Source organism: Arvicola amphibius, chromosome 5 (genome assembly GCF_903992535.2).
Source record: "Arvicola amphibius chromosome 5, mArvAmp1.2, whole genome shotgun sequence".
NCBI classification, from domain to species: Eukaryota; Metazoa; Chordata; class Mammalia; order Rodentia; family Cricetidae; genus Arvicola; species Arvicola amphibius.
This window is the reverse complement of record NC_052051.1, coordinates 25,831,324-25,859,238: the sequence shown is the minus strand read 5'-3', so window position 1 is coordinate 25,859,238 and position 27,915 is coordinate 25,831,324. Positions and strand designations below refer to the sequence as shown.

At 47.1% G+C, this 27,915-nt stretch overlaps 1 protein-coding gene across 1 annotated transcript; it reads right to left on the bottom strand.

Moving 5' to 3' along the window:
- Window positions 1–36: 36 nt before the first annotated feature.
- On the bottom strand, window positions 37–27,915 carry Hck (HCK proto-oncogene, Src family tyrosine kinase). Its single transcript, XM_038329386.2, is given in 24 exon segments — window positions 37–530; window positions 2,396–2,527; window positions 8,016–8,169; window positions 13,562–13,638; window positions 14,892–15,042; window positions 15,044–15,072; window positions 17,314–17,407; window positions 17,409–17,467; window positions 17,894–17,912; window positions 17,914–17,943; window positions 17,945–17,992; window positions 17,994–18,044; window positions 20,348–20,456; window positions 21,789–21,853; window positions 21,855–21,888; window positions 22,269–22,281; window positions 22,640–22,661; window positions 22,663–22,706; window positions 22,709–22,726; window positions 23,459–23,502; window positions 27,120–27,126; window positions 27,806–27,824; window positions 27,826–27,863; window positions 27,866–27,915. Coding segments are annotated over 24 exon segments (1,509 nt in total). The 5' UTR covers window position 27,915; the 3' UTR covers window positions 37–327.

Genomic DNA, 27,915 nt, shown 5'->3' with positions numbered 1-27,915 from the left:
TTTTGGGAACAGAGAAGCTGACCTTTGAGAAAAGCCTTTGACATTCATATCTTTATTTAAATACTATTTAAACTTCCCATTTAAACCACAGATATAGCTTGAATTCAATCATCTCAGGCAAATAACAAATACCAACTTGGGGGCCCTGAGAATGGCAGATTGCAGACGACTAGTCAAGAAGAGGTTGTGAAGTCCACCCACCCACTCGACAGCTGGACAATCTGGGGCTGGAGTGTGTAAAGTGGGGGTTGGTGTCTGGAAGTGGGGCCCAGAGGTTAAGGATGTCACAGGCACTCCGGGGGCTTGGCTCTGCTCATGGCCTGCCCATTACGGCTGCTGCTGATACTGGCTCTCAGTGGCCGTGTAGAAATCATCCAGAACACTTTGGATGTATTCAAAGGTAGGCCGTTCCTCTGGTCGGTTCTTCCAGCACCGGGTCATGATATTATAGAGCTCTTCTGGGCAGTGCTCCGGTCGAGGCATCCGGTACCCATGCTCTAGTGCCCGAATCACCTCTGGATTTGACATGCCTGAGAAAGAGGGGTGGAATTTAGTGTGTGGGGAGTGGCAAATGGAGCTGCCATTACCATCTGACTATATGGGGGAAGATACAGAAACTAAGCCTTGATAGCTGTGCACTTGCTGAGTTTGTCCAGCCACCAAGCCATTCCAGATCTCATACGAGGCAGAGCATTAACCGACCTATTTCCACCACTCTTGGTTGTCATTTTATCTGTGATTTGTCTGTCTGTCTGTCTGTCTGTCTGTCTGTCTGCTGTCTGTCTGTCTGTCATTTATCTTTATGTTTATTTTATGCGCATTGGCATTTTGCCTGCATGTATGTCTGTATGGAGGTATCAGATCCTCTGGAACTGGAGTTACAGACAGTTGTAAGCTCCCAGGTGGGTGCTGGGAATTGAATCCGGGTACTCTAGAAGAGCAGCCGGTCTTCTAAAGGGCTGAGCCATCTCTCCAGCCCCTGTCTTTATTATTATTTTTGAGACAAGGTCTCCCAATGTAGCTCTGATCCTGGAACTCACTATGTAGACCAGAAAGCCTCAAACTCACTGAGATCCACCTGCCTCTGCCTCTGTTAGCATTAAAGGTATGCACTCCCAGGGCTGTTTTGTTAATTACAGTCTCAGGCATCTGAATGGATGTAGGTTGTATAATCTTCTGCCTGGATTTTACTAGTATACCCACAAAACAGGTGACCAGACTCAAGGTCACTCTAAATAGGATCATTTCCTTATTCTACTTAAATTTACATTTGTTTTCTATAAATACAACCATGAAATATTTATGACCACTAACTTTACTTTTATCTTTAGTTTTGTTTTTTAACTTGGGGCTGAAGAGATGGTTCAGGGATTAAAAGCAGATTAAGAACCAAAGAAACCTTAAACATCTTACCTTGATGTCTAAATATCACCCTTAGTGAATCAACACAAATGTCCGAAGCTGCTTCAATGCCAGGACAGCCATCCTTTATTATCTCTTTTGGAGATACTGCTTTGAAATGTGACCCAGTTCATCAGCTTATCTCTGCTGCCAGTGTCACCACCCTGTACCCAGTTGCCTGGTGACACCTTGTTCACATACTCTCATCCATTCACATGAACCAAAGCCTGCACCCTTCACATGTTTTTATTTTTATTTTGTGTATATATATATATATATATGCATATATACACAATATATGCTGGTGTCCCTTGGAGGCCAGAAAGACACCAGATCCCATGGAACTAGAGTGATATATGGTTGTGAGCTGCCACCTGAGTTCTGGGAACTGGACCCCATTCTCTGCAAGCGTAGTAAGTACTTCTAATCTTTGATCCGTCTTTCCAGTCTCAATCATTCTTAAGATTTTATCTTAAAGATAAAAGTCATTCAGGTGTGGTGGTGTACACCTTTAGTCCCAGCACTTGGAAGGCAGATGCAGATGGATCTCCAAGGCCAGCCTGGTTTGCATAGCAAGTTCCATGCCAGCCGGGGCTACATAGTAAGATCCTGTCTCAAAAAAAAAAAAAAAATCATTTGACTTCCTTCCAGTCGTCTGCCATCTCATGGCTTCGTAGATACTTCAATGAGCACATACATTCTTCACCATATCCGGGCCCTGCCAGTTCCTGCCTCCCCAGATCTCATCTACTTCCTGCTTAAATAGTTGAGCTCTGATTGCTTAGGTGCAATTGGCTGTGCAAAAAAGGAGATAGCCAACAAATCCTTTACGTGCAGGCTGAGGAATGGTGGATGGTGGTACCCCTGATTGACATGGGGAAGGTGAAGAGAAGTTGGGGGACGGTCAAGAGCTGATTTCACAGACAAGCTGGCACGATGGACTACGACCAGACTGGCTCTAGAAAAACCCCTAAACCCATGTCCCTTTCCCTACCTGGGTAAGGGATCCGGCCATAGGTGACAATTTCCATCAGCAAGATACCAAAGGACCAGACGTCTGACTTGATGGTGAAAGAACCAAAGTTGATGGCTTCAGGGGCTGTCCACTTGATGGGGAACTTGGCTCCTGTAGGGTTGGGCAGAGCAGAATCAGGGTGAGTCTGGGGACCACTGAGGGATGGGGCTCTGCTAGGGTGAGAGGAGTCAGGACAGGGGCTCCAGCTGCCCCCCCGCAATGTGCTGCCCACATCCGTGGTATTAAGACACATTTGTCTCGAGGATGGACAGCTGAAGCAAGGGGAAATGAGCAGAGGGAGATAATGCAGGTGCTGGCTCTCCTCCTTGGTTCAGTTGACCCCTTGTGAATTATAACTCTGAGAAGTGGAGTCCTAGAGGTCTTTGGGGATGGAGGAGCTTCAGGGGGGGCCTGAGACCAGGCCACAGCTGATACCTCCCCAGCCCACCTCCCCAGCCATGGGGTGCAGGAGAGGATTCTAGCTGCTGCCTGAGGTTTGTCCTAGTCACTGGGTGTTCCTTCCCTACTCCTTCCTTCCCCCTAGAATGGGTTTGGTTAGCTGTTTGTGGGTATTTGAATTACAGTCCAATTGGTAAACATGATCTGTAGCTGCTCCTTGATTTACGATTATTCTCTGATAAACCCACTGTGAGGCAAAAACAGAAGTCAAAATTGTCTTGACCACTTAGCACAATTAACACTCAGTTCAGCAACTTCCCACCATGGCTTCTTTGTTGTTTCCTCTGGTGACTAAATCAGACTGTAGCTCATTGCTCTAGCTTAGCATCATGAGGGAAGACAGCGTATCATCAGACCAGGAACGAGATCAATATCCAAAGTGGGTGTATATTCTTTGTTGTTGTTGTTATTGTTTTTTGTTTTTGTTTTTGAGACAGGGTTTCTCTGTGTAACTTTGGAGCCCGTCCTACAGGTTTCTGTAGACCAGGTTGGCCTCTGCCTGTACTGCCCAGCTCATTCATTCAATTTTTTTTTTTTAAAAAGATTTATTTATTATGTATACAGTGTTCTGCCTGCATGCCAGAAGAGGGCACCAGATCTCATTATAGGGCTGTGAGCCACCATGTGGTTACTGGGAATTGAACTCAGTGCTTTTGGAAGAGCAGCCTGCAGCCTGTCTCTCCAGCCTCCAGTCATTCGTTTGATGAGACAGGCTCACCTCAGTTCACTAGAGACTAGAGAATGAGCTTGAACTCTTGATCCTTCTGCCTCCACCTCTCTATTGCCTCGGTTGGAGGCCTGTGCCACCATGCCCACCTTTGCAACTATTTCTGTGCCCTCACAATGTGGAAAATCACAATGCTGGAGCTCATGCCCCCCCCCCCCTTAAGCACTCTCTGCTGCCACCTGCTGTCCATGTCCCATCATGGCTGGCAGAGCACACAGGCTGAATGCTGAGGGGCAGGACCAGCAGCTGCCAAACAGCAAGGCTGTGGGGTGGAAAAAGCTAGAAATCTTCAAGCAGTTCCATCTTTAAGTCTTCAGCCGGGCATCTGGCTTCATGGCCTGAGTGGTCCCGTAGGCTGAGGCCACCATCTCTAATATCAGCAAGGCACACATCACCCTAAGCACCCACGAGCATGGGAACTTTTCAGAGCTGGACATAAACCGGACTGACTTTATCATGAAAGCAGCAGCAGCAGGGGAAGGAAGTGGCTTAACCAGGACCCAGGGATAAAACTGAGGTCACTTAGCCCCAGACTCTTGCTGCAGTCCAAACTGCCATGTTGACACTAATGGTTCTTAGGGTTGCGTCCTGCCTGGGGAAAGAGCCAGTGTCACTGCCAACACCAGTGACTGAGGCCTTCCCCCTGTGCCACACTGTCACATGAGGCTAATCTGAATTAGTGCTCCCTATCTTTGTAACTCCTCCACAGACATAAGGCAAATGGTCCTTTTATGGTCCCGATTCAATTAAAAATTAAAGCTGGCTTTGGAGTTGGAGCATGGCTCTCTCCTCTAAACTCACACGTTTGTTAAAGGAAAAATCAGAATCTCTGTCTCAGATCAGAAGAACCACCTGGTATGGGACAGAAGAAAATACAATTTATGGGACTATTTTATTGCCATTAATCTCATCATCCTTTGATTTCTATTTGATTCTTTGATACTTTTGTTAAGGTATAAATATTATCTCAAAACTTATGATATATATTTAAACTTTCTGTCACGATATTAATGGTCATATAGAGTACTAATGAATTCCAGAAATAAACTTCATTTAGCTTCCTATACCTGATTTTAGGCTTGAGTCTAAAGCAGGTAACTAGGAACTAGGTTTGTGTACCTGAATGTAATTAATAGACTGTGGTCCTATAACCTTTTGGAGATCTGCTGCATATGACATTGAAAATGTTAAAGTTTCCTGCAGTGAAAACTTTAACGCATGACCATTTCCCGGCAGAGACCTCTGAGATGTCCAGGGAGATGATGGGGCCCTGCAATGATGAATCCACCTAGATTGTGATAACACCACAATCTAGTTAGACAAAAAACTGCTCAGGACAACTTCAAAGCACTTAGTTAAGATGGTCCAGCCTCATAGACGACTCCAGTCAGGACTTCAAATAAGTCTTGTACTTTCCCATCACACCAAGACTGGACAACAGCTAGCTCTCCCAGGGCTTGGACTTTATCTCATTTTCAGGGTCCCCTAAAAATGTTCTTGCCCCCAGACACCAGGAAGCAATTTTAAGAACACAATGCCCACATCCCCAAGAGATGGAGTGAGTGTTTTTGGTCATTTGGTGGATTATGGATGTTTATCATCATTTAGGGGGGTTGGTTGCAAGCTGTTATTTGTCATGGTCAGGAAGGAAACTAAGCAAAGGAGCTTAGATTCAGGGATCTCTTTTTGAAAGATACAAAAAGGGTGCATATAAGAATGATAGGATAAAAGGGTAGATTATTGAATCTACTTTTAAACTAAAAAGCAAATATTAATCTCTATTATTTTACATTGGTATAGATCTTTGCATACTGATACAAATTTAAGATTATTTTTGTTAGAAAATACTTTATACATGTTTCTATTTCTTAAGGAATTTTGTACATTAATACATAGGCTACAAATTTAAGGTTATTTTTACTTTAGCATACTGTATATATATTTATATTCTTGTTTAAGGTATTATACCTATGTAACTCATTTAAAAATGTAAAGTTCTAGTCCTTGAAAGCTACCACTATAAACTATTTAGGACAATTAAGAAATACAGATTAGTAGTTAGTCATCTATAACAATCAAACTTGTAATCATGTTAGGTATATTTTCAAAGTCAGACATATATTTTAGATAGTCTTCAAACACTTCAGAAATCTACAGAATATGACATTTAAGATGTTTTAGTAATGGGGCTGGAGAGATGGCTCAGCGGTTAAGAGCGCTGGCTACTCTTCCAGAGGACCTGGGTTCAATTTCAGGCTTATCTGTAATGAGATTTGGCGCCCTCTTCTGGTCTTCAGGCATATGTGCAGGCAGAACACTGTATACATGATAAATAAATCTTTTTTTAAAGATGTTTTAGTAACATAAATTTTTTCATGACAGTGAGATCTGTCTGTTCCTGGCAGCACCAATCTATTTCAGAGAGGATGATGGGCATCAAAGAACCTTCATATGGAGTTTGCTTTCATTTGTGACAAAGTTAGCCACTGGGCAAGAAACTGTCCTTGCCTTAACTACTGACACTGTGCTGCTGTCTAAATTGGACAAACAGGACACAAAAGAAAACAATTGTTGAACTTTGCCAAGACAAAGTAGGACAGTCCTCTAAATTTCTGCTCCTCAGAAAAGTCTGTCAGATATTCTAGGCCTGTAGGCTGAAAATGGATGCCCCAGTGTTGCAGAGGAGACTTGGGTGACTGCCCAGGCAGTCAGCTGTTTCTGTCATTTCTGTAGCTTTGTAAGTTGTTTGCTCTGCTCTTCCTGTCTATTCAGGTAATACTATATCCTCCCTGGGTCTCTGAGGGGTTGAAGACTAGATAGTTATATCATTTTCTTTGTTACCAAATTTAGTAAAGATATTTACATAAGAGATGTAAAGTTTATAAGGTTGAGTGACACAAAAGTTTAAGTTGTTTATCTAAGAAAATGTTTTAAGGTCTAAAAGGATATTTTTAGGATGGTAATAGAAGTTATGATAGAAAGTGGTTTAGGGATAAAACTTAGGACTCATCAAGATAGGACAGATAACAGAGAAATTTCTGTGAATTTGCTAAATACAAGTGGACTGGGCACTGCAAATGCAATTCTTACCTGATAATTGTTCTATTTATTTATTTATTTATTGATTGATTGATTGATTGATTGATTGATTGATTTTCAATACAGAGTTTCTCTGTGTAAGTCTTGGCTGTCCTGGAACTTGCTCTGTAGACCAGGCTGGCCTTAAACTCACAGAGATCCACCTGCCTCTGCCTCCTGAGTACTGGATTGGCTTTTTAAAAATATTTATTAATTTTATGTGCATTGATATTTTGCCTGCATGCGGGTCTGTGTGAGGGTGCCAGATTCCCTGGAATTGGAATTACAGATAGTTGTGAGCTGCCATATGGGTGCTGGGAATTGAAGCCAGGTCCCCTGGAAGAACAGCCAGTGCTCTTAATCGCTGAGCCATCTCTCCAACCACAATTGTTCTTATTGTATTGTTAGAGTTTGGCTATGTTAGAGTTAAAGCCTTTCCTTTTTATTTAGACAGTCTGGGGCTATTTAGGAGGAACAATATGAGCTTCACAAATGACTTTTGCCTGGTTTTGGATTCCCTGTCTGTGCAACCTCCTGGCGTCTGCTCTGTTGAGACTTACTACTTTCATCTGATGTCACATCTCCCCTTTAGTTGCAGTTGGCATTGGAGTGTGATGTGATGGGGTGGAACTTATAGCCTTCTGTGTTAGTCAAGCCTGTGCTCCTGCGTGCCCTCTCCAGCCCCCACGCCCTCTCCAGCCCCCGGTGTGGGTTTTTTCACTGCTGCATGATGCCACACTCTGTGGGTGACGCAGTTGATATGCTCGCCCTGTCTGCGGACATTTAGATTGCTCTGTTTTTGTCTTCTGTGCATAAAGTTACTCTCACCTCTCACAGCTACCTGTATTTGCTGAAGTTGTCACTTCAATCTGATCTGAAATGTTTCTCTTCAAGTCTGTGTGCCATTAACGTTATCATCCAGACAGGCTCTGGAATCACCTAGAAGAGCCCTTGGATGTGTCTGTGAGGGACTTCCTACATAGGGTTAATTGAGGTGCCAAGACCCATCCTGCCTGTGGGCAGCACCATTCGATGCGCTATGGACCACATAAAAAAAAAAGCGAGCTGAACACCAGCATCTGTCTGGATGCAATGTGACCAGTTCTATACCCTTCCTGACCCACCAGGACGGACTGTGCTCTCTAACTATAAGGCAATTAAAGCCTTCCTGAAGTAGCCTTTGCTGAGTATTCTGTCAACTAGTGTGCTGCCAAGAAGGAGCCAGCCAAGCCTGATGTGAGAGTTAGTCTAGGTCAGGTCTTTGCCCTTTCCGGTCTCTCTCCCAGGTGTCCACTACCATGTCTCACAGCCCGTCCAGGAGAGCAGTGTCCCTACCTTCCCGAGCTGTGTACTCATTGTCCTCAATGACCCGGGCCAGGCCGAAGTCAGCGATTTTACACACCAGGGATGCAGAGACCAAGATGTTGGCAGCCCGGAGGTCTCGGTGGATGTAGTTCCTTTGCTCAATGAAGGCCATGCCCTCTGAGATCTGCACCAGGAAGAGACAGCGTCACTCACATGCTTAATTCTGGTAAATAATTCGAAAGAAATCTTTTTCTTCAACATAGTATTTTTATCGATTGTTTGAGAGTTTCATATAATGCACCCTGATCACACTCACTTCCCAGTCCCCCCAGGTCCACCCCACCCTTGTAACCTTCTCCCAGAAAAAAAGAAGAAAAAATAAAAGGAAAAAGAAAAACCCGAAGTCTATTTTGTGTTGCCCATGTACTCACTGTAGCATGGTCAAACTCTCGGCAGCCAGCCCCTTAAAGAAAACCGCGTCCTTCCCCACCCTCACTCCTGCCAGAAGGCATCAGCTGTGAGGAGTTACGCTTTAGCAGTCTATCATAATTTTTAAGAGTTTCCTTTAATGGCTTCCTATCTAGACTATTTCTTTCCCACCTGTCCATCACAGATTTGTTTGATGAAGTGGCACTGAAAACTGCAGAAGGTCACACAGCATGCACACGCATACACACACGCACGCACACTATACATACATGCATGGAAACAGCTTTATGTGAAAATATTCATTGCAGTGAGTCATTGGTCTGGTTCAAGGTGTCTGATTTCTGAAGCACTGTAAATACTGGACCATCGCCGAGACTTGTTTTGGATATCTGGCTATTGCTATCTGGCTGTTGCCCAGAGTCAGGGTGATCTAGTGACAGGGCAGGGCATCCACTGCACCCCTCCCCGCTCTCGATGCTGGCAGGCCCAAGGCTCACAGCCTGAGGGCAGTGCTGTCGTGCCAACACCCTCTCCTTGTCCCATGGCACTCTCCCACATGGCTCCCATTCCCGGCATCTCTACGTCTTTGTCCCCTCATTCTCTAGGTGTGGCTCTGCTCTTCCATCTTCCAATTTCATGAGTCCGTTCTTTAAAAGCATCTTTCCATAGGACCTGCTTTTTTAAAAGTTGTTGTTCCACAGATACTGTGGGCTCTGCAGACGCCTCCTGCTCTGAGTGTCTCCCCACCGAGCCGCCATGGCTTTTCAGGCTCCTTGAAGCTCCTCCACTGTCCTGCAGCAGGTGCTGAAGCCGCTGCCATCTTCCATCCGAACCATGCTTCAGTTTTTCATCTTCGATGGTTATGATGTGCTCCCGGATCTGGTTCTGCAGCACCAGCTCCTCCATGTGCTGTTTACCAACTTAAAGTGCTAGATCTCAACCGGGATGGCAGCCGAGTTGGCCATCCCATGGCGTGCGGTCAGTGTGAAGAATTCTTATTCTGGAAGCTTCTGGTAGAAAGATACGTGGCTGTGACTTAGAGATTTTCTTACTTACAAAGGTTACGACAAAAGAGGTGGAAGATGAATCTTGGTTGCCAAAAAGCAGCATATGCACAATTTACAAAACCGCCTGGGGGCTTTGAGGAGGTAGAACTGTCACGATCCACTTTACAGAGACTCTCGTCCTGGCTATCAGTTTCAAACCCAGCCTGCTTTGGATAGCCCAGAACGGGATCATCAGAGCAGACTACCTGGGGAACCCGGGGTGGCAGAGTTTGTTCAGACAGACCACAGCAGGGCCGGCCAGTAAACGCAAAGCCAGAAGGGACCAGGTAGTGCACTTCCAAAGAATGAACAGCAGAGGGCGTCAAAGGCAGTGGAAACAGGCCCAACTTCAGAATGCAATCTCAAGATTGATTTTGTCTGGAATAGAGGTTGTAGTGGGGGGAGACGGGTTTTGACCTGGAGAGTGTGGAAAATTTATAGAGCATCCTTAGGAGAATAGCTTGAAAAGTTATTAGGATGATGATACTACAGATTATTTACTATAAACTGATTAATCAGCCCATAGGGACATAACATGTAAGTTCCAGAAGTGGGGCTGTGAGCTATGGCTTTGCTGAGTCCATCCACCCTCTGTGCCTAGTGCTTTCCCGCTGGCTGACACTCATATGTCCCTGGTTCTTACATGAGCTCAATGTGAGCAGGAACACTAACTAGCTAACTAGCTAACTAAATAACTAGCTAAATAACTAGCTAAATAAATAAATAAATAAATAAATAATTTGGGGGTAATGGAATATCATGGCTAAATAGCCCCAGGGTTGGACCTGCTCATCTTGATTCCCAAGCTCTGTGACCTTGAGCCTGCATCCCAGGGTTCATAGGGAGATTGACCTCTAAGATTGCCCCACAGGTAAGGACTTTGTTTCCATATAGAGTCATTTCAGAGGTGGCTAGTAATGCCAAGTGTCTTGCCTTGTTTGTTTTCTTTAGCTGTGACAGGGAGCGTGTGACTCTATTTTTTTGAGACAGTTTTATGTAGCCCAGGCTGACCTAGAACTCACTAAACTACTGAGGATAACTTTGAACGTCTGGTCCTCCTGCTTCGGCCTCTCAAGTGTTCAGATTATAGATGTGCACTACTGCGTCTGGTTTATGGGGGGCTGGGGGATCAAGTCTGGGACTTCATGTGTACTAGGTGAGCACTTTACTGGCTCGGGTACATCCCCAGCCCCAACAGGAGCTCTTGCTGCAGCCTTTGACCCTTGTCTGGCAAGGCTCCTGCTGGTTTGATGGTTAGACTTTAGTAACAGGTCACACAGTTGTTCCTGGAGGACTGGGGTCACTGGGACAGCAGTGCTAGGCCTTGATTTCCATATGCCTCTGGCATTCAGGGCTCTGAAAGTGGAGCCTCTGGCTAGACCTTGCCCGTGGTTCTGGTATTTGCATACTCAAATGAGTTCTGACCTGGGCCTCACCACCAGGCTCAAATTTGCTCGGCCGCAAATTTCCTCAGCTCCCACTGGGTTGCATGCCATATCCTTCACCTGTACCACCCAGGAGGCTCTGGCTGACCAGGCTCAGCCCCTTCGTTTTCTCTTTGGGCTTTTGTCCTGGCGTTTTCTTTTGTCGAGACCCTCTTTCCTATTCCTCTGCATGTGCAGAATTTCTAATCCCCGGGAGCCTCCTAGAGACCACTTCCTGGTGACTCTTTTCCTGATGGCTCCTGGACCAAGCCATGCATTTCCACAGCGCCACTGTCCACCATGTTTCCCACAGAGAGCAGAGAGCACGAGACAGGGTTGGAGGAAAACAGTCTGTGCTGTGTCGAGGGGGCAGGACGAAGGACAAAGAATGTGTCTTTTTCTTTTTTTGTATAGCACTGGGACTAGAACCCAGGGCGCCTTGCACCTAGCAAAACTCTGTCCCACTGCACCATTGTTGTTACGCTTGTTTATTTTAAATGGGGTTCTAAGATGTGTTCCTAAGGCTTACACATCCCTTCTCTTTGCTGGATTCTGCTCTTCAGACTGTGAGCCTGGGCCGTGAAGGGTGGTGGGTGGAGAGAGCCCATGGTTACTCCCTTGGCTCATACACAAGAGAACTGTACAAGGCAGCGGTGTTTGCCATTTTCACGGTGGTTTTACCTATCCCCTCCCCTAATCAGCCCTGCAACTCAGGCCAGCTGCAGAGCTGCAGAACCTCTTGGGCTTCAGTTTCTTTCTTTCTTTCTTTCTTTTTTTTTTTTTTTTGGTTTTTTGAGACAGGGTTTCTCTGTAGGTTTGGAGCCTGTCCTGGCACTCGCTCTGTAGACCAGGCTGGCCTCGAACTCACAGAGATCTGCCTGCCTCTGCCTCCTGAGTGCTGGGATTAAAGGTGTGCACCACCACTGTCCAGCTCCGTTTCCTTATCTGTATTTAACCTTCTTCTTCTTCTTCTTCTTCTTCTTCTTCTTCTTCTTCTTCTTCTTCTTCTTCTTCTTCTTCTTCTTCTTCTTCTTCTTCTTCTTCTTCTTCTACAATCAGTAGCTCAGATCTGTCTTGGAACTCCTGATTGTCCATCTTCTGCCTCCTGAATGTTAGGATTACAGCCATTCACCATCATGCCCTCAAATTCTTCACACTCAATTTCAGGACTGTAAAATGGGATGACAGTTACCTTCCTGTGAGCAGAGTCTATTTGCCTGCCAGGATTCATCCCTCCTGTCCAGCTCTGTCCAGTCACGGCTCTGGTCTTGCTGCCGTGACTGGTTTTGGCCAATGCGGTATTGACAAGTCAATGCAAACAGAGGCTTTGCCACCAGTTACTCCCTGGCTGGGGCCCTCTTGGAGCTCTGGTGCTGGCCTATAATGAAGCTGTGTTGAAATACGGAGTGATGCCAGGCGGCGGTGGCGCACGCCTTTAATCCCAGCACTTGGGAGGCAGAGGAAGGCGGATCTCTGTGAGTTCAAGGCCAGCCTGGTCTACAGAGCTAGTTCCAGGACAGCCAATACTGTGTGACGAGAGGCCACACAGAGAGAAATTATAAGGATGACCTTGGACATTCTACTCAAGTCCCTTCAGTTCACAGAGTGGTCCACCTAGCCTGCTACAGTCAGTCCAAAGAATCATGGAAAATTCAAAGTTATTTCAGGCTACTAAGTCTTGAGGTGATCTGTTACATAAAGAATGGATAACTTCCATGTAGCTCAAAGGGAGAGCCTTCTCTGGATGTGCAAGGCCCTAGGTTCCATGCCTCACACCAAAAACCAACCAACCAACCAATCAACAAAATGATTTCAGAAGTTGAAAAGATGGCCCAGTGGTTAAGAGCACTGGTTGCTCTTCCAGAGAACATGGACTGGGTCCCAGTGCTGCATAATGGCTCACAACCATCTGTAGCTCCAGTTCTAGAGGATCTGATTCCCTCTTCTGGCATCTGAGGGCACCAGGCACGCATGTGACACACAGAGTTACATGCAGACAAAAGACCCACATATCCATATATAAAAAATAAAAGATTAATCTTTTCTAAAAAGCCCATTCCATAGTTTTGATGTGCGCTCTGTATGAATTGTTCTATATGAAGAACAGTCCGTGTCTGTGGGTTCTGCACCTGCAGATTCAACCAACGGACAAGAATATTCTTAAAACAATTGCATCTATATTAAGTCTCTAAAGACTTTTTGTTTGTTTTGTTTTGTTTGGGTTTTTTTTTTTCGAGACAGGGTTTCTCTGCAGCTTTTTTAGAGCCTGTCCTGGAACTAGCTCTTGTAGACCAGGCTGGCCTCAAACTCACAGAGATCCGCCTGCCTCTGCCTCCCGAGTGCTGGGATTAAAGTTGTGTGCCACCACTGCCTGGCTCTCTACAGACTTTTAAAAATGATTATTAACCCCTAAACAAAACAAAATGACAGCTATTTATATGCATTTATGTTGGATTCCGTAACTCACCTGGAGATGCGTTAAGCACTACACAGGAGACTGTGTCTAGGCTATTTGTAATACTTGATTTTCTATAAGGGACTTGAGCATGCACAAGCTTTTGGTATCTCTGGGTCCTGGAACTGATCCATGTACATGTGGAGGGGTGGGTACTCACACAAAAGACACAGAGCACCCAAGTGACATCACCTCTTCTGACCATCATTGGCTTAGGCTCACCTGGGCTGAGAAGTCAATGAGCTTCGGCAATGGCTGCTTGCTACCTTCTTCAGTCTTCAGAAACTCCAGCAGGCTTCCTGCAAAGGGGAGTGAGAAGGAACACTGCCTGCTAGTCCGTTGGGAAACATTGTTTTCATAGTGGTAGAGGGTTTTCCTGCAGTGCAAGGACTGAAGCCAGGGCCTCACACGTTGGGCAAGGGCTCTACTACCGAGCTACATCTCCTGCCAACTTTCCTTTTGAGATGGCATCTTGCTATATTGTCCGGCTGGTCACCAATTCTTGGACTCCAGCTCTCTTTCCACTTCAGCTAGCAGAATAGCCACAGCTACAGGCTTTCGTCACTGCCCAGCCATGATGTTAGAGTTAGAAGCGTCTACTTGCTGCCCCTACTATCTGAGTGCTAGAGCCTGAATTTCTCTGAAAGGACTTTTGGTTGCTAGTTGGACTCTTTGATTGATGCAGCCTCATGAGACTTGGTGCCTGGGGCCTGGCTTTAGGAAGCCAGCTGATCGTAGATTTGGAAAATGGAAAAGGTTTTGAGATTTCAAAACACATTGGATGATGGTGTGTGAGATGTTAATCCAAAAATAAGCAGGGCCTGAAAACGACTATGGAATAACTCTCTTAAAATAAATTAATAATAATAACAACAACAACAATTAAAAAAAATCCCGGAGAACCCAGGTGATGGAGACACAGCATTTGTGAGGCTGTAATCCCAGCACTTGAGAGGCTGAGGCAGAGGGCTGTTGTGAGATCGAGGCTAGCCAGTGCTACATAGTGAGGGCCAGGGCAGCCTGGGCTACAGGGTGAAATCCTGTCTCAAACATTCCTGAGATATATTGAACGACGACAAGCAGGGTAGCCCAAAGCTTAGTAGCCTGAAAGTAACGACATGAACATTTCCCATGATTCTGTGGGTTGGTCATAGCAGGCTAGGTGACCCACACCGTGAAGAGGGGTGATAGAGGTGGAACATTAAAGATGATGTCTCATCTTTATGGTCTCTCTCCATGTGGCTTCTTGTCCCTTAGTACTCCAAGCAGGGTTTCTTTACAGTCCAGCACCAAGGTTCTAAGATACAAGTCACAGGAAGCCATGTGCCTCTTCTGTCGTCTCAGAGACTCTGCCAGCTCCCTGCTATGAAGGCCCTGCCCTTTCTCTCCGTTCACCCCCCATCACGTGATTGCACTCTGTGAGCCAGGAGGCTGGACTGACTGTGGGCGCTTTGTGAGGATTTGTTAGAAGTGTGCCAGGAGAGCCAGGTCAAGGTCATCTCTGAGTTCGAAAGAAGTCTGCTTGGGCCACAGTCTGGCCCAGCTCACGCACCTTTGGCCATGAACTCTGTGACGATGAAGATAGGCTCCTGAGTAACCACGGCGTGCAACTTCACCAGCTTGTCGTGCTGCAGCGTCTTCATGAGGTTGGCCTCTGCCAGGAAGGCCTCCACAGACATGCTCCCTGGCTTCATGGTCTTCACCGGCCACTTTGGTGTGCTTGTTGTAGGTGGCTGGAGAAAGCACGGAGCAAGGAAGTGGGTTAGGATCCAGCAGCCTTCGAGGAGCTCTCCCTGCCCACCTGCTCCTTTAAGACAGAGCGTGCGTGGCTGGTGGCAGAGACAGTTCCCTGCTCCCTAGCGGAGTGCAGCTCAACAAACTACCTCAGTTCTCTGGGCTGTGTTTTCCTCATCTGCTAAGGGAAATGAAAATGAGCACTCAGTCTGAAGGGCTGATTGCAAGAGTGAACAACAGCTTTCTGTGTGAGCTTGGGCACGCGTCTGTCACTCCGAGTTCCCAAGGCTGTGAAAGCCTGAAAGGCCTGCAGCTCCAGGCCAGCTCAAGTCTCAAGGGCGGGATGGAGCTGGGTGGCACAACACTCGCCTGGCACATGCAAGGCCCCCTGAGCATGATCCCCAGCACTGTAAACTAACAGCAGTAGGGTAGTAACCCTCAAACCACTAATTAGATTGTGGCACGAGCCTGCAACACAGTGTTTAACACTGCCTTGAAATAAATTCCGGACCTCATTATGACCTGCAAGACCCTGCTTGATCTGGCCATGCTCAATTTTCTGTCCTTGGTATCTACCAAGTTCACCCCCAACACACACACACAACTAGTGACTGAGCCAGGGCCTCATGCTGGGAAAGTGCTCGACCACTGAGCTACGTCCCCAGCCCCCTTTTTAATTTTGAAACAGGGTCTTACTAAGTTGTCCAGGCTGGCCTTGAACTTGAGTCCACCTGTCTTAATATAGTAGCTGGGATTATAGAGGCCTGGGTCTCTAAATTCAGTCTTTGCTTTTAAAAAACAAATAAATATTCTCTCTCCTCTCTCCTCTCTCTCTCACTCCTCTCTCTCTCTCTGTTGTGTGTGGTGTGTGTGTGGTGTGTCTCTGTCTCCGTCGCTCTCCCTCTCCCTCCCCCTCCTCCCCCCTCCTCTGTGTCTCTGTGTCTCGCTGTCTCCCTCCTCTCCCCTCTCCCTCTCCCCCTCTCCCTCCCCCCCCCCCCCTCTCTCTCTGTGTGTGTGTGTGTGTGTGTGTGTGTGTGTAGGTCAGAGGACAGTCTTTGTCAGCCGGTTTCCGCGTTCCACTGTGGATTCCAGGGACTGAACTCCGATCACCGGGCTTTGGCGGCAAGCCTTTTACCTGCTGCGTCATCTGACTTGCCTCACTACTCCGGCTTTTATACACTAACCACCCTGCATACACCTGTCCCTCAAGTCTTCAGCCACACTCTGTCCTCTTGCTCCATCCCACCCTGCTTCAGGGCTCTTGTGTCTTTCCATGTGTGCTTTGGATGTCAGGAAAGCTCAAATCCAGATTTGTGGGCTTCCCTGCAGTGAGAGCATGGGGCCTCAGGGGGACAGCTTTTTTGTTTTGTTTTTTTATTGGCCCCCACTTTGCTACTCAGATCTGTCCTTTCTAAGCGTTTCCTTATGGTTTCATTCTTTTATTCATTACCCTGGCATACAGCAGGCTATCAGTAAATGTAGTTTGAAACACAAGCTTTTAAAACCTTATTGGTGTGGTGGTGCATGCCATTAATCCCACCAATTGGGAGGCAAAGATAGGTGAGTTCGAGGCCAGCCTGTTTTACAGAGCTAGTTCCCAGGACAGCCACGACTACACAAAGAAACTCTTGTCTCGAAAAACCAAAGCAAAGCAACCAACTAACCAACCAACCAATGTGCTTTATCCAGCGGAATGTTTGCTTCTCTACGAGCTGCTTCTCCCAGCTGCCACACAGGGGAGTGTTAGCATGGCCGGCCAGGCATTGTGATCACCTACCTCCCATGAAACAGGAATTGCTGTTCTTAAAAGTGGGGCAAGGGACCAACAGGGGTGTGTCAGGCCTTTCTGGTACCCCCACCCATCTGAAATGTCACTGGGCATTGTGGCTCATGAATCTGAACAGCTAAGTCTTCACCTGAAAACCCATGTTCTTTCTACCACTATGAATTTTCATCATCCCTAGAGTTCCTGAGTATGCCAGCTCAAAAGGCAGGCTGCCCAGCTCCACACAACAGAGGGTATTTGCCATTCAGGACTCGGGCGCCTCCTAGAGGCAATTCTTTGACCCTCAAGCCTGACCGCAAAGGCAAAATAGTGATTCCTCCCAGTAGGTGATTTGGTTTGTTATCTGAGGAGTGGCCCTCTGGGGTTATTATTTAAATCTCCTTCTGCTGTGCGACAGCCCTGCACTGGTGCCCTCTCAGCATGGCCCTGAGGTGTTCTCGCCACAGCTCCTTACCCATCCACACTTCTCCAAACTGCCCAGCTCCAAGTTTCTTCTCCATCTGGAGGGATTCTCGAGGGATCTCCCAGGCATCTTTCTCCCATGGCTTTCTGGGGTTTGGGAGACACACATGGCACTGACAGCTTCTGGCAGAGCCCGTCCTTCCCCTCTGAAACAAAGTGCCCAGTCCGAGCAGATGGTACATCCCCCCAAAGAGCAGAACAGGGACGAGTTGCTACCTTTATCCCTCCACCCCCCGGTGTCCAACAAGCCTAACCCTCAGGATCACCCCCGCATGACTGGGTCAGGAGACCTCGGAGTGCTTCAATGCTTCATGCAGAATCCCATGTGACTGGGATTCCTGAGAGACAGGCCCTTCTCCGTGGGGGATGAGATGCGATCCAGAATTGCCTAGAAGACACCAGACTGGTTTCCCCTCTCTAGAACCAAACAACCCTTGTAAAATACGGTCAGGGTGTCGAGGAATTAAAGCTGTGGCTGGCAGTAGCCTCCCAGCTGGGCTGCACCGTGCAGTGGGGACAAGCTGAGGCTCTGCAGTCAAATGTGGGGGGCCTGGGCCTCGGGCAGGACTCACTCTTGTAGTGGCCACAAGTTTTCCTGCAGGCTGCTGAAGGTGCTCCTCGGAGGAGATGTAGAAGCCTCCACTGTCCAGGGTCCGGATCTTATAATGCTTACACCGTGTCTCCGTGCTGAGGGTCACAGTCTCGAACAGACAGCGAGTATAACTCCCTGCATTAGTCCAAAAGAAGCCCATCAGAATGGTACCCCTCGGCGCCCTGGCCATCTGGTGTCAGTACCTAGACATCCTCATGATTGTCTGTGAGGCCTCTGCTGGCCTCATGTGAGCTCACGGGCACCTGGGCAAATGCTCAGATCGTTAACAGTAAGCTGAGGCATGGGGCTGCCTGGGTGCCCACCCTAGGTCTGCCATTCTCAGCTGTGAGCCCTTCTGATGACTACACGGCCTTTTGATGCCTCAGTTTCCTCACCTGTAAGATAAGAGTGGCCGTGCCGTTCCATCTCATCACAGTGCCCAGTGATCAGCAGGAGTAATACTTGCATATGACTTGGGACAGTCAGGACGCTGGATGCCACTATCGCTTCACTGTTTCTGGCCTGTCCTCTGTCCATCCACCTATCTGTCCTCTCTCTCTCTCTCTCTCTCTCTCTCTATATATATATATATATATATATATATATATACACATATATCCATATATATATATATCCATCTATATATATATCCACCTACCTATCATCTCTCTCTCTCTCTCTCTCTCTCTCTCTCTCTCTCTCTCTCTCTCTCTCTCTCTCCCTATCTATCTATCTGTCTATCTATCAATTATCTATCCATGTGTCATCTATTTAATGACGGAAAAGCCACGATGCCATATTAATTTGGTAAAGAAAGAGAAAGAGATATAGAAAGAAACAGAAGTATTAAACAGAGGTTTAAATTGCTGAATGACACCTGACTGTACATGCCAAGCCCTATTCGAAGCATGCTGCTAAACGAACAGCGAACGAAGAGGAAGAGTACACATTTCAACACATTAAGATTACACGATGGATCAATGGGAATAGAATGCATTTTAACAAATTAAAACTACAGGGATTACATTACTCATCATAGCGAATAACCTCATAAGGTAGAGGCTTTATAGTATTGCCAATCCTGTTTTATATAGGTGAGGAAATGAGCTAGGAGGTGACAATACCTTACCTGGAGTCACATAGCTGGTAAGTGGTACATTTGGGTTCCAAACCCAGTCAGATGGCTTGAGGGCCCCTCCTTGGCCACCCTGTCCCAGTCAAGGGGGCCTGGACAGGGTGTGCAGGATCTGGGAAGCAGCCAAGCGCTCAGGGCCTCATTCTAAATCTATCCGATCCCCAGCATACCCTCACCCGCAAGGACTGTGGAAGCTAGCCCAGTCCACCCTCCTATCCACAGATTCTGACATGTACCGTTGATTCTCTGCTTCTCTGCAGAGGTGGACAGCCCAATCTCTAAGCTATCTTAGGCACAGATGGAGGTAAAGAGGCTGGGCCTCTCCCTGCAGCCCTAAATGATTGCTGACCTCAGACCATGGATGGCAGAACTGGTCCCAGACACACAAATGCCTTCAGTGTCCCCAAAACTATGTGCCCTCACAGTTCCAACCAGGTCACACTTGTACAACTGGCTTGACCTGTTCAAATCAAGTGACTTTGAGAGCAAATGAACAGTCAAGGCTCACCTGCACCTGTGGAGTCTAAACTCAGATGGCGCCTGCCGCCGCATTGCTACCCTGGGAAACTCACTGGGGCAGTTCTGGGGGAGCCATTCTCTGTGGTTTGAGGTTATATGTATACATATAATATAAATTTTAAATATATATATTTTAAAACACCCACTCAAGATGCCACCTTTTTAGTACAGAAACTTCAGGACAAGACTCCTGACATCTATCCATGACATCTTCCTATCCACATGTCGCCCAAAAAGCTCCCCCTTATATCTTTATGGGGTAGACATGCATGCCGTGGCATGCTTGTGGAGGTCAGAGGACAACCCTCAGGAGTCGGTTCTTTCCTTCTTCCATGTAGCTTCAGGTTGTCAAACTTGACATCAGGCATCTCCGGCTAAGCCGTCTCACTGCCCCCACCAAGAGAGAATTTTGAGGGAGTCCCAGAGGTAGTTTTGGGTCTAGCTTTAGCTCACACCACACTGTTTCTTCACCAAGGAGAAATGGGACTTGTAGACAGGATACAGTAAAAAATCCAGCCAGGAGCTAGTGGGGACAAAGTGTCAGCAGGAGGTTTGTTTGCCATCAGGATTCAAACCACTTCCACTGACCTAAGCCTGCATCTACGGAACTAGGAGAGCCACCCTGCAAAGATCCTTAGCCTTCCCACTGCTCAGAGCAGCAAAGGAGGGGAGAAAACCTGGTAGCACGGCCACTTGACTGAGCTGCTCAGTCTTCCTCAGAGAATGTCCCTAGGGGTTGGAGCTGGCACCATGGGGCACAGGAAGGCAGGGAGGACAGGCATCACCTTTGGTGGTCTCACTGTCCCTGATCATGAAGGAGCCTAGCACATTGCCAGGAGCCAGGAGTTGGCGTTCTGCATCCTTCCGACTGGTACCCTTGAAGAACCACCTGCCAGGAATGAATGAGGACACTGTGAGCTTCAGGATGAACCGGCATGTCCTGTTCACCACGATGCCCAGGACATACTGGGGCAGAGCCCACACAAGCACCTGACTTCAGGTAGCGTTTTTTCCTACTTTTGGGTGTGGGTTGGTGGGAAACCAGCTATTCCTTCTCTCTCCTCTCTCTCCTCTCTCTCTCTATCTCCTCTCTCTCTCTCTCTCTATCTCTCCCTCTCTCCTTCCTTTATTCTCTCTCTCCTTTCTCCTACCCCCCCGCTATTTGGGGTACGATGGAAAGTTCTCGTTGAAGCAGCTGAAGCAGTTCTCACCCTCGCCAGGATACGGAGCGGTTTGTGTATCTGATGGGAAAGAGTCCTGAGAAGATGTCAGTGTGCCCCAACCCTACAGGTTGGCTCCATTTTGTTCTCTGCTTCTCAGTTATCAACAAGGGAGAAAATAGCTAACATTCATCTTTTTTATTCTCCAAGACAGGGTCTCACTATGTAGCTCTGGTTGTCCTAGAACTTACTATATAGACAGGCTGTCCTCGAACTCACAGAGATCTGCCTGCCTCTGCCTCCCTAGTGCTGGGGATTAAAGAAGTGTATGAATAGTTCATCCGTTTGTTTTTTTTTCAATTATTTCTCGCCCCCCCCACGCTGTGTGTGTGTGTGTGTGTGTGTGTGTGTGAGAGAGAGAGAGAGAGAGAGAGAGAGAGAGAGAGAGAGAGAGAGAGAGAGAGAAGGAGAGAGAGCGCTCTGTGTCAGATCCCCGGGAGCTGGAATTAAAAGCCGTTGTGAACCGCTGTGTCAGGAACCCAAATGAGTTTTCTGGAAAGGCAACAAGTGTCTTAACCCACCAAACCTCCAGCCCCATCTTTACCAAGAGACCCAGCTCTATGCAATTGTCACCCTTTATTTCTTTTATTTATTTATTTATTTTTTTTGGTTTTTTTCGAGACAGGTTTTCTGCAGCTTTAGAGCCTGTAATTGTCACCCTTTATTATTCTTATTTATAGTGATCAAACCTGGAGAACCAAGAGGACAAGTAGCTTGTCTGAGGTATGCAGCTTGGAAGTGGTAAGAGACCGGATTAGAACCTAGACAGCCTAACTCCAGAGCTCATTCTCAAGAGGGAGGCAGATCGTGCATGTGCACAACCAGAAAAACCAATGTCCCTTTTTGCCATTGGGATATGTTCAGAAGAAAGTAAAACAGGCTTCTTGGGAGCCATCTTGTACAGGGTGTTAGGACAGGCCTCTGTGACTGAAGCATGGGAAAAGAACCAGCCAAGATGAGAGCTCCAGGAAGAGGGTGCCGGACAGGGATAGAACACTTACTCCTCTGTCTCCAAAGAGTTAACACGAGCCACGTAGTTGCTTGGGATGTAGCCTTCTTTCCGGGTTAGTCCGGGATCGTGCCCTCCACCACTCCCCAGACCTAGGGAAAGGAAGGAAAGAAGAGCACAGGAACCCTTTATTCTCCGTGGTCTCCACTCTGGCCTAGAAACCCCTGCTCTTCACACACTTAGGAAACCAGAAGAGTGAGGTGCAGGGCACCCAACACTGGCCCAGGACTAGGGTAGGGGAGATGATGGTCTCCACAGGAGTTTGGGGTCACAGATCACATGCCGGGTTCTTTGGATCCCTTCTCTTTCCTGAATTCCAGCCATGACTGGATTACCCTTACCCCAATCCAGGGCCTGTATTCAGGAAGCACTCACATTAACTGGTTCAGTGGGGCCCAGAGGAGAAGGCTGTGAGCTAGGGTTTGCCTGTGCATGGCCAGGTCCCATTTCGGGATCTCAGTACAATCTGAACTCTTGTAGCAACCCTGATGGTGAGAGCTGTGACAACCACAGGTGGGGACCTCAGAGACCCCGGATGTCTGAGTGCAAAGCCTTCCGAAGGGGCCAGGCCTGCGGGGACACTGAAGCCCAGTTCCGGAAAGCCTTAGGGAGGCTTTGTAGAGAACCTGCTGGAAGGGCACAGTCCCCTGCCACGCTCCTGTTACCCCAGGGTATAGCAAGTCCCTTCCTCCTCTATGGCATGCGGTCCGGTTCTCATCTGTCCTTTACTCCCAGAGTCAGACAGGCTCTAGGGTTCTTTACTGATGCAAAACAGGACTGTAAGCCCTGGGGTGGGTGTGTCTTAGGGGGAAGCAGGCTAGAACTCACTCCCTCCAGGACCACCCATCTGGTCTCCCTTCTGGAAAGCTGAGGTCTTCACGGTGAATGGCCTCGTAGTCATAAAGCGCACCACAACGACGTCCTCAGAGCCTGCCGGGAAGGGAGATGTAGTTCCCCAGCACCCCCACTCTGAACCCCATGTGCACCCCACTCTTTGCCTGTCTCATAGGGTGACCGAGCAGCCTCCAGGGCTGGGCGTGATGCTGGCTAAAGCTTGCAGGACTTTGTCCACATCACAGGGCAACGTTCTAGAAACACGAGAGCCCCGGGAAGGAACTCAGGTAATTCAGAGGATATTCAAGGATGGTGTGCTGGTTAGTTTTACCAACTTGACACAAACCAGAGTCACCCGGGAGGAGGGAACTTCAAGTAAAGAATTGCCTAAGTCAAGACTGGCCTGTGGCAAGCCGGTAGGCATTGTTTTCTTGACTGATGGTTGATGTGGAAGGTTCAGGTCCACTGTGGGTTGTGCTCCCCTTGGACAGCTGATTGTATAAGAAAGCAGGTTGAGCAAGCCAGTCAGCACTGTTTCTTGGTGATCTCTGCTTCAGTTCCTGTTTCTAGCCTCCTGAGGACTTCCTACTCTGACTTCCCACAGTGAGGGACTGTGACCTGCGAGTTGTAAGAGAAAATAAACCCTTTCCTCCCCAAGGTGCTTTTGGTCATGGTGTTTTATCACAGCATCACACCACACACACACACACACACACACACAACCAACTGATATAGGTGTTTTTGACTTTTTCCCCACTAGCCTACAACTCAGAACCTAAGTTAACAGATGGCACGCAATTGCCACGACCCCTGCTTCCAGATACTCACCCTCCACAAACCCTGGGGGCATGCTGTTGCTGTTGCTTGGGCCCCTGCAGGAAGAAACAGGAGAAGGACATGTATAGAGATGAATATTTTGCATTGGTATGGATCTTGGTTTATTGATACAAATTTAAGTCAATTTTGTTATATATATACTTCTTGTTCTTGATTAAGGTATTGTGTTTGTGCAGCTCATTTAAAAATGTAATATATAATTAAGAACTACAGGTTGATAGGTAGTCATCTATAATAATCAAGCTTATAGTCAGTTAGGTTTTCTAGATGTACCAGAGATATATTTCAGATGGATAGTTATTCTTCAACCTTTCAAAGACTAATAGGATATGGCATTTAAAATGTTTTAAGAATTAGGACTTTTCATGACAATGAGACACATCTGCTCCTGGCAGCACCAATCTACTTCAAGAGACTGATGGTCCATCGAAGAGGCTCCTTATGGAGTTTATTGGCCATTTGGGCAAGAAACTGCTCTTGCCTGGACTGCTTGATGGTATGCTGTATAAACAACAGGACCCACAGAAAAATGACCTGCTGAAGCTGCCTAAGGAAGGTGAGACAGCCCTTCAGGATTCCTGCTTCATGAAAGAGTCTGCCAGACATTCTGCAGGATACAGAAGAAAGCGACTGACAAACTGCCAATAGAGGCAAAACAGTCTTTGAAATTTCCTGCTTTCATGGAAAAGTCTGCTGGATACTATGGGCTGTAGGCTAAGAAATGGATGCTCCAAATGTTAGAGAAGAAAACTTTGGGTGACTGTCCAGGCGCAAGATGTCTCTGTCAATTCTAGAGTTTGGAAGTTGCTTATAATACACTTCTGTTAACTTAGGCAAATTATATCCTTCTGGGATCTTTCAAAAGTTGCAGAAAGCTAGTTAGAATTTTTCTTAGTTATGATAAAGGATAAATTAGATATACAATTTTAGAATCATGAAGATAGGACAGATGATAGGGTATTTTCCTTAATTTGTCAAATTGTAATGAACTAAATATTTGTAACTATAATTCTTGCTTGATACCTGTTTCGTTATAGGTAATCTTACTATATTAAAGTTAAAACTTTTCCTTTTTAATTTAGACAGAAAAGGGGAGGTGATGTGGGGTTCCCTCTGTATGCCATGAATTATGTTTATTATCATTGGTTAATAAAGAAGCCACTTTGGCCTGTGGCAGGGCAGAATAGAGTTAGGTGGGAAAAACTAAACTGAATGCTGGAAAAAAGGAATGCAGAGTCAGAGAGAAGCCATGTAACAGCTGAAGGAGACAGACATTGGCTGGAACCTTACTGGTAGGCCACAGCCACGTGGCAATACACAGATTAATAGAAATGGGTCAATTTTAAGATGTAAGAATTAATAAGAAGCCTAAGCTATTGACTAAGTAGTGTTGTAATTAATACAGTTTCTGTGTGATTATTTCTGGTTTGGGCAGCCAGGAGGAACACAAACAAACAGTCCTCTGTCAACAGACATGGGTCTAAAGTGTGAGGAGCCTGTGTTGAAAGGACACCTAAGGACATCTGTTCTGGCCCCCTAGGTCCTTGTCGGAAAGGATTACAGGCATAGGTGGGGTCACATGACATATAAGGGGCAGAGCTTGCTCAAGGATGGAGATGTCTTAGGTTGTGACCTGGGCTCTTGCTGTGGAATACTGGAGAAGGCTAGATTGATTATCCCACAAGATGAGGGAACTGGTCCAGATCAGTGTTTTTTAGAGATGTCTGAAGGTACCTTGGGTACCAGGTTTCTCAGGGACAGATTCCATCATGCATATGGAGCAGAGGCATGGCCACCAGGACCCTGGGGCTCTAAGCATCACTTAGAGGACTTCACAGACGTTGCTGAGTGATAACAGCAACTTGTGCTGTGCTGGTTTGAAAGACAATGGCCCCCAAAGGGAGTGGCACTATTAGGAGGTGTGGCCTTGTTGGAGTAGGTGTGGTCTTGTTGGAGGAAGTGTGTTACTGTGGAGACAGGCTTTGAGATCTCATATGTGTTCAAGCGACACCCAGTGTCTTAGACCACTTCCTGTTGTCTGCAAGTCAAGATGTAGGACACTCAGCTCCTTCTCCAGCACCACATCTGCCTATACACCACCATGTCTCACCATGATGGCAAGGAACTAAACCTCTGAAAGTGTGAGCCACCCCAATGGAATATTTTTCTTTTATAAGAGTTGCTGTGGTCATGGTCTCTTCATAGTGATAAAAAAAAAACCTTAACTAAGACATCTGCTGAACATTACATTATCGGAGCTGGGCATAGAGGTACACACATGAAGTGGGCAACTCTGGGGGCCAAGCAGAATTGTTGTGAGTACCAAGAAGCCTGGACTGCAGAGTGAGACCCTGTCTTCCAAAAGCAAGCATACAAACAAATGGATCATTATATATTTATATCAACACATATACATATTTCCTGTGGACACACACTGGTGGTGGATTGGTAAATGCATGGAAAAGGATTTTAAATGTCCATATCAAACCGTTAATGATAGATTGCCTTTAGGGGATGTGTCACTTGCGGAGCTCCATACTAATGACTTTTTATCTTCAACAAGGTGTGCCCCATCACACACATTCATTTGAGGGAGCATCGAGGATACTTGATTTTTGTTGTTTTTGAAAGAGTCTTAAAGGTTCTGAGATGTCCTTAAGGAAGGTGGCTGTGCCATGTGAGGTTTCTCAAACAGATTTAGCCTGGAACACCTTCTCCCGAGAAACGTTCTCTTCTCTTACCTCAACCTCTGGGCCCAGCACCGAGAAGGAGGGAGCAACATGAGCTGATGACTGCACCCCATCATCCGTCCTCAGGAAGGACAACCCAAAGCTGTCCTTTGGACCCAGGAATGGCTAAGGGTAACAGTATATAACCAAACCGGATTGTGACGTCACCAGCCTGAGAAGTTTGTGTAACCAGCAGTTGTGAACAGAAGTCACGTGCAAAGAGAGGGAGGTGACCGTTGCATTCTTTTCCCCTTCCCAGCAATAGTTGTATTCAGAGCCTCACACATGGAAAAGGGCTCAGAAGGCTGGACACTGGGGAAGGGTTTGCCTTCATATGGGCTGTCACTCGGGTGAAGGGACTGTATGGCCTTTGGAAACAGGCTTGGGATTGTCCTGGAACTCGCTCTGTAGACCAGGCTGGTCTCAAACTCACAGGGATCCTCCTGCCTCTGCCTCCCGAGTGCTGGGAATTAAAGGCGTGCGCCACCACCACCCAGCTCGGCCTTCTTCTAAAAATAAACCTTGAGTTCCGGGGATTGAATGCAGGTCTTGGGCTTACGTGGGAAGCACTGTATGGACTGAGCACATCCCACTTCCTGCCTTACCCCTTCATTTTGTTAAGTACTCCCGCTGTTGGCTCCTAAGCCACTGTGGTGGTCTGCATAGGCTCCTGCCTTTGAAACACTTGGTCCCCACTGATGGCGCTGTTTGGGAGGCTGTAGGAGGTGTGGCCTTGCTGGAGGAAGTATGTCACTGGGGGGGGTTTGAGAGTAATAAAGACTACCATTTCTTGTCTTCTTCTCTATGCTCAAGATGTGAATGTTCAGCTTTTGCTCCAGCCACCATGCCTACTGCCTGCTGCCTGCTGCCTCTGCCCTGCCATCATGGGCTCGCATGCCTTAGAACTATGAGGCCAAACTAACACTTTCTCTCTGTAAGTCGCCTTGGTCATGGTATTTATCATGGTAATAGAAAAGTAACTAATAGATCCACTATTGCTGTTTTGTTTTGCATGTATGTGAAGTACGTTTATGCATGTTCACGTGTGTGTACATCTATGTACAGCCATGTGTGTACATGGTACACACATGTATGGAGCCCCTGAAGTGGATGCCTTCCTCCATCACTCTCCACCTTATATATGGAGGGAGGGTGTCTCACTGGCCAGCCTGTTTAGCCAGCTTACTATGGAGAGCCTGTGTCTCTGTCTCTGAGTGCCGGGATTGTAGATGCTGCTGGGCATCCAGACTCTGGTCCTTCCACTTGAGCAATAGTCCTTTATCCACCACGACATCCCTCCGCCCCAATAGCACTGCTAATCTCCTTGCTGGGATTGCTGTTATACCCTGGCCAGGCAGATGGACAGCCATGCTAGTGCTGTTATCATGGGTCTGCTTGCACTGCTGTAGACAGGGTCCAGGCTCAGGGCCCACACTAGACTTGATTGAGAGGCAGAGATCTGGGCCAGGTCCTGGTTGCCCACATAAGAAGCAGCTTCCATGCCATCCTACCCTAAGTTCACTTAATTGGGCCAGGGCCAGAAAGGGTTTGAAGGCCCTATGGCGAGGGCCTGGGACACCTCCTGGTGGTGTCATACTCACCAGCTTGCTGGGGGACGTGGGATCTGGCAACATACACAGGACCCTTCTGATTGGCACTTGGCTCTGTTTCGAGACCTTGCTTCCATCTCGAAGGAACTTGGACTTCATGCATCCCATC